This window comes from Dendrobates tinctorius, unplaced genomic scaffold, assembly GCF_039654945.1.
Source record: "Dendrobates tinctorius isolate UK_male_01 unplaced genomic scaffold, ASM3965494v1 ptg000070l, whole genome shotgun sequence".
In the NCBI taxonomy this organism is placed as follows: Eukaryota; Metazoa; Chordata; class Amphibia; order Anura; family Dendrobatidae; genus Dendrobates; species Dendrobates tinctorius.
The window spans coordinates 74828631-74835996 of NW_027361738.1; the positions used below are offsets into that span (position 1 = coordinate 74828631).

The 7366-nt window shown below is 44.2% G+C and overlaps 1 protein-coding gene across 1 annotated transcript in view; it reads right to left on the bottom strand.

Moving 5' to 3' along the window:
• Positions 1 to 6917, bottom strand: part of FAM171A1 (family with sequence similarity 171 member A1) — a 120917-nt gene extending 114000 nt beyond the window's left edge. The window contains exon 1 of the mRNA XM_073581927.1: positions 6601 to 6917. Coding sequence (XP_073438028.1) covers positions 6601 to 6706 — 106 coding nt within the window. The 5' untranslated portion in view covers positions 6707 to 6917. The remainder of the gene's footprint in view (positions 1 to 6600) is intronic.
• Positions 6918 to 7366: the final 449 nt, after the last annotated feature.

The window sequence follows — 7366 nt, forward strand, 5'->3', positions numbered from 1 at the left end:
AGGAAACCCCCCCCCCCCAGAAGAATGTACCTTCGGCCGACAGCCAACTTCCCCGATTTCCCGACATGCAAGGACCCCTCTGCTCACCCAAAGTGCTCCTGTGTTCTCTAGGACACAGCCTTACACCTACAGCGCTGAGTGAGGCAATGGCTATGTGCACACGCTGTGGATTGATCTTTGCAGATTTTGGAAAAGCCACAGGTCAAAAGACCTGCGGTTTATCTGCAGATTAGCCTGCTGTTTTGCCCTGCGGTTTATTATCTCTACAAAGGAGGGGATAGTAAACCGCAGCGGAATCCGCAGAAAGAATTCACATGTCAATCTGCGCAGAAAAATCCGCACTGCGGCTTTTGATTTCCATAGGTTAGAATGGTACGGTACACCACAGCAAAAACTGCTGCAGATCTGCAGCAGAATCCGCAGCGTATGCACACACCCTAAGGCTGAGTGCAGACGTACTTTTTGGCCCTGCGGATTTCCTCCATTTTTCATGCGGTTTTTGTGCGGTTTTTCATCGCGGTCTTCCCCCTGCGGATTTGGTGACAGGGGAGATGGAAAACCGCACAAAAGAAGTAACATGCTGCGGATTTTGTACCGCGGGAAAACCGCGCGGAAAAATCCGCAGCGTCTGCACAGTGGTTTTTTTTTTTACATTGATTTTAAGGCTACTGTACATCACAATGCAGAAATGCAACGTTTCTGCGCGGTAAAATCCGCTGCAAATCTGCATCGTGTGCACACAGCCTAAAAGTACCGTAAAACATTCTGAGCAATATATTAGCACCAATGGCGTCCCCATCCAAACCACAAAATCAATTTGCCGTCATGATTTCTTACTCCCGATCATTGGAAGGGTGCGCCCACGCGCTGTGGACGACGACGTTGTCCAATACTTCACACACTCGCTGTGATACAACTGACTACCCCACTGGGCAAAGCTTCAGCCGGCTGTGGCCTCACCCTGATCTTGCCCAGTGAACGAACTACAAAACGTTCCTCAGCTGTTGATGGCGGCATATTTTAGGTGGGCACATTGGGTGAAATCATTCTGCTGCCGACAAGAATAAAAAAAAAAAAAAAAAAAAAAAAAAAGTGAGGGGGGAACAAATGGTCAATGGTGCGGACGAACCTTCTCACCATCATTGCAACGTGCGAAGGAAAGTAAACAAGCGCCGGTTGGCAATCATTGCCGCCAATTTATCAGTCCGTGTAAAAGGGACCCTTAATTAAGAGGATGAGCAAATGCTGAACTAACAGTAAACCTGATCTGGACACCATTCAAGTCCGCTGTTAAATCGATCAGCGTTGTCTCCATGTATAATCACCGCACACATCGATTCGGCGATCTTAGATTTACAGAACCAATCAACAAGAATCCCAGTGTTCAGCACGCATCTCCGCGCAGCGCACAGATCTGATCCACTCTGCGGCTAATGACGGCGGCCATCCATCATCTCCGTACAGAACAGCAGCACAGAGAGATGCAGCCTCAGGTCACTTATCCAGAGTCACGTACAAGTGTAACCCTCCATCCAAGGAGATCAGATCACCTTCAGCAGAATCAAAGCCTCCACTGTCTCATCCGACACCAACAGAATGCAGGTTTGGTTCTGACAACTTTACATGTGCGCCGATAGAAGTACTTTGGAATTAGAGAACAGGCTTTGCTTCTTATCTGGACGTAGCGCCTCTCCTGTCCACGCAACGTGTCTGGTATTGCAGCTCTTTCTCCTTCATGCTGCAGCGACACCAGACACTTTCAATAGAACAAAGTGGTGCTCTTTCATGGGAAAAAAAAAATGAAAAAAAAAAAAAACTTCCTTTTTTAATCCAGGACAGAAATTTTTCTTTTTTATTTTAAATTTCGCCTGTCTGTAGCAGAGATATTAGCAATCAAGGTTTTTGGTACCTAATAAGAAAAAAAAAAAAAAACACAAGTAAACCGTATGTAGGCCTCATTCAGACATCCATATTGCATCCATTTTTTTCACGGATGCAACACATACCCATTATAATCTATGGGGCAGTTCACATGTCAGGTTTGTTCTGGCAGCACGGATGACAAGAGCCAATAAAAGTCTGAAAAACAAGTACAGCACACGGATGGCAGCAGCGTACAATCCATGCGCCGTCCGTGTTCAACACTGCAAAGTGTAGGAGAGGCTGCCATTTATTTATTCATTCATCCGTGAAAAAACATTGATGACATGCCGACGGCAAAAAAGGGGCACACTAGTGACATGCCGACGGCAAAAAAGGGGCACACTGGTGATTCAGTGATGCACAACACTGACACCGGTAATATTTTTTCACATGTTTAAAACACTGACATGTGAATGAGGCTTTACACGCTTATGTAAATGAACGTTAATCAGTCCCTGTATAGTGTGTACATGCTCGAAAACACACAAAAAAAAACAAAAAAAAACACCATGCTTCACTTTGGTCTATTTTAGAAACCAAAATAAAGCATTCAATGTAAAGGAGGCAGCTCCTGCACCAATCCACAATGTGGACAAGCCCACGGAGCCCAGTTTTCAATGTCCTGCCTCCACGGGTTGAGAGCAGTCTCCACCGCCAGCACGACGTCTGTTACGGTTTGCAGTGCCGAGGTCACATGATCAGCGCTGCAGTGAAACGGTGAACTCCGCGGCTCTGCCCAAGTTGATGGCATGAGCCAAACACTGAGAGCAGCTACAGAAGATCGGCACTGAACCTGGGGAGGACGATTAATGATCAGATTTTTTTTTTTGTTTTGTTTCTATGAACTGCAGCCGGCAGACAAGAGTTTTCCAAAACTGGAAAATCCCTTGAATCCAATAAGCAATGTAATGATGAGAGAGAGGAAAGGAAAAAAAAAATCCCACGAGAGAGGATGACTTCAGTGTTAATACAGCGAGAAAGTCAAAGTTACCAGCAGGAATGGACGGTTCTGCTGGCAAATGCTTATCCCATCTGCAATAAATGGACAATCGCCCTCTCCCTCAGCCTAAAAGCCCCTCTCCTGTCTGAGGTGACGGCATTAACCTCTTGTAGCAAATGACTCTCTCAGCTTTAATCAAACCATAACGGATATGATAACCGCCATCTATATATTGAAACAAAACGGGAAAGGTGCGGCGATTCCTGGGCGCTGCTGCCGCAGTGAGAAGACGGATGTTCTCTGGATCTTTATCCATTCATACAACGCATTTCGACACCCGAAGAACGAATCAACCTGACTTTGAAACGCATTAAAACAATATCTTATAGAATCGTTCAGGTTCTAGAACATCCTACAAAATGAGATCATAAAGTTATGTGAATACTCAGGAGAGGGTTGGAGCAAGGCCAGGCTCCTGGAGAGCTGAGGAGGAAATAAAAAAAGGGATCAAGACAAAAGGGGTGACAGGAAAAGGATATCAAGTGGCCATAGCAACAAAAGGGACGAGAGGATAAAAAAAAACAAAAAAAAACAAAAAAACTTTATGGCCACCTTAGTGCATAACAATACAGACTGTAGAGGCAAAAGCCATTGTGGGAGATGTATCACAACTAGTGCCAACCATTGTAGTTCTCCATTATTCCCCCCTCATTCTCAAAACACCAAGAGGTAGAACAATGAATAAAGAAAAGGCTCTGCATACTCACTATTTAGTTGCACAATTGCTCATTTTTAAAGCAGCACACTCCGGTCCGGAGCGCCGGCGGCAGTGGCGGGTATTGATGTGCGAGTGTCTCGCATTGCACTCGCAAGTGTGACCCCGGCCTAAGATGGGATATCTTACTCAAGAAGAGGGCAGATGTAAATTAAGCCCTATGCTTTTGGCCATTTTTAATGTGATTTATCACTTTTTGTCTTGGGATAAAAAAAAAAAAAAAAAAACACGTTCCCAATTTGACTTCTTGCATCATTTCTGCTTGAATCGATTCAGAATTTACATATTCTGGCTTTCCCAAAAAGAAGATGGGGAAAAAAAAAAAAAAAAAAAAAACTACTTGACTCCTACCATTTCAATAAATGGGAGGCTTATTGAAAGCGTAAGGCCATGTGCACACGGTGCGGATTCTGCTGCGGATCCGAAGCGTTTCAGGCTCTGTGGGTCCACAGCAGATTTAGGTGCATTGTACAGTACAATTACTTTCAATGGTAAACTGAAAAACGCTGTGCACATGCTGCGGATTTTTCTGCGCGGATTTGCTGTGGGTTCTAATCCGCAGCATGTCAAAATTCTTTGTGCGGAATCCGCTGTGGTTTCACACCTTCTTCACTGTAGAGGTGTGAAACCGCAGCCTAAACCGCTGGTCTTTTTGACCTGTGGATTTTTCCAAGTCCGCAGCACCAAAAATTACGTGTGCACTTAGCCTAATTGAGTTTTCTATGTGGATTTTGAAGTAGAATCTGCATTTAAAAAAAAAAAAAAAAAGCCTCTGTATGAACATGTGCCAAGAACTGAGATTTGGGGTATTTCTCCTAGCAATCACCCCCTTCCAAATCTGACTTGTGAATCAAATCATCCAAAAACTCCACATGGCCATACCCTTAAAATTACCTGGTAATCCAAATACAGGCTGCCATAAATTGCAGCCTAGACTCTGAGGATAGTGTCCCAGGGAAGCTGTAGAGACCCATAGCCGCCCTCTATGTACATCCAGACGGAAAGTGTTTCTATTGGGTTTTCCAGCTACGTAAATGGAGATTTTAAAAAAAGTCTATAAATTGCAACATAAAATGTAAAACATTCTAAAAATTGTCAAATCTCCAGCGCAAAATTCAAAGCAGATTTCTCCCATCGCAAAAAAAAAAAAAAATCTTCGGCAAATCTATGCGTTTATTCACCCCAGAGAGAACGTTTGGAAATCGCTTATTGGACAATTTCCTAACTTAAACATCAGCAGAGCTCTGGACAATAAAATGGATTATTAGTAATCAGATCCAAAAAAACGTCTTTACATTTCTCATCTGAAAGATTCAGTAAGATTTTTGCTACATCCAGTACAATTTTACATAGGGTTAAAAAAACAAACAAAAAAAACCCATTAAATTTTGCTAATATTTTACAATATTTTTTTTGTTCAATATTGTAACACAAATCTACAATTTCAAAGTTTAATACTGTTGGGTTGGAAGCGGAACACTGGGGAACCAATATGGAACTGAGAAGGAGACGCGCCACCCCACATATCCCAAAAATCCTCCCCACTTTATGAAAACAAGAAAATCGCCCAAAATTCAGGGGGTTGTTATCCCCCCCTCCCCTATGTTGATAGAGAAAAACGTGGAGGGATGGGGGGGGGGTCGAGGGATCAGGGGGCATTTTGAGAAACTGTTTTTCATTTTACGACTTATAAGGGGGGGGGCGGGGGGTTGCAGCGGTGGCGAAGGCTCAAATTTCCATCTGTCCAAGAAGCAGCACAAAACAGAAAATGAAAAGCGCCAAAGTTTCCTGAGCAAAAAAATGACATTAGAACAATGGAAGGAAACCGCATCCAGGAGAGAAAGCCGCTTCTTCCGCCAAATACAGGAATAATAAACCCAGATGGGTGCAGGTTCACATTGGAGCGCGGACTCTCCATATTCTGCTGAATGTAAAACTGGCAGAGAAAAGGTGAAAAATCAAGGTTATTACAGCTCAGCTCTCCGCAAAACTGATCCTGATCTCAGGCGGTGTCGAAAATAACGGATTGTTTCCTGATTAACCCTTTCCTCAGCAGCTCCAGATTTAAATCTACCCATACATACAGAATAAACACTTTAATTCTCATCTCAGTAAATTTGATCTTGTTTGAGAACGGTTTCATTTTTTTTTTTTTTTTTTGTTCAACGCCGCATAGAACAGGATCAATTTTGGTATACGGTGTCGACCGAGAAAGTAGCTGCACCATTTCTTTTTTGCTCAACACCTCATTCCAAAAAATTGATCCTGTTCTATATGGCGGTGGCAAAAAAAAAAAGATATATAAATAAATAAAGGCTACAATTTTCAGACAGGATCAATTTTGCCAGGACTTGAATTTAAGTGCTAAGAATGAATATATATATTTTTTAAACACATACCCATAGACAGAAATAGGAGGTTAGAATTAAAAATTTGAAGTTGCTAATGAAAGGGTTAAAGAGAGCCTGCACAAATGGTTAATAGCAAGGATCACATTGTGTCAAACCCAAAGCAACAACGTTTCCCATCATCTCAAGATTACCCCCCCCTTCTTTCACCATCCAAATTCTCCTGCAATCCAGGAAGAGAAAGGTTAAAAAAAAAAAAAAAAAAAACACTACACAACAAAAACATGTCAAGGGTAGTAGATCACAGCAGCCTGGCACTGCAAGGGTCAACCCCAAGGCTGACAATGAACTCTGACTGCTCGGTGGGAGGAATGTGCGACCCCTTGAACCTTCTTTTTCTCTTTTTTGCAGGCAGGGATGGGAAGGGTTAAACAAAAAATATATATTAAAAAAAATAAAAATTAATGAAGCCATGCAATCTGACATGGAAGGGGTTAAACGCACAGGGGGGGGTTGTAATTTTACCCCTGCTGCCCTGGCCCAGGCAGGGAAGGGGTTAAGCATCCCCCCCACACTGTGCAGCAGGAGGAGGAGGATGGGGGTTGTGCACCGACCTTGGGCTGCTGCATTCTGCTCCTGCAGGGTCTTGGCGGCCGCTCTCCACACGTTGCAGCCCAGCAGGCAGAGGAGAAGCGGCGCCGCCACCACCGAGCCGCTCATGTCCTCTCCTCGAGCCCTAGATGTTCCTGGAAGGATCCCGGGGGGAGAGGAGCGCAGAGCCGCATGCAACCGCCGCCAGCACCCGGGAGGGGTGATCACGATGCCGCATCAGCCTCCATGTCGCCGCTCTGTATTGTGTGCGCTGCTCGCATCCTCCTCCCCGACAAGCGCTAATGTTCCCCCAGCAGCTGTAACTCTTCCGCTCCCGGCGCGGCCCGACCAGCGCCTGAGCTCTGGCGCCACCTGCTGGCGCTGCCGCTACCTGCAGCCACCGCTCACTCACTGTAATGTGCTAGTCTGCGCAAAATAAATCTTACCTTATTACATCATCTTCCGGCCCCAGAGCTTGGGAGAAGGGTTACATGACCTTCATAAGACCATGTTCACATATAGCATAAATCCTGCGTTTTTTTTCCAACTTTTATCTCCATCAATACTAAGGCTATGTTCACATGCAGCGTTATTTTTTTTAATGCAAATAAAGCTGCATATTTCCAGTAGAAATCTCATGCACACCCTTTTGTTTCATCCTGATTGAGTAGGTTTCTTTTTTTAAAAAATCTGCAGCTTAGCAAGTCCTTTCAGCGTTTCTGCAGCGTTCATTTCACCCGTAGAAAGAAGTGAAAAAGTGCAAAGACGCAAAAGTTTTTTGCAGCGTTT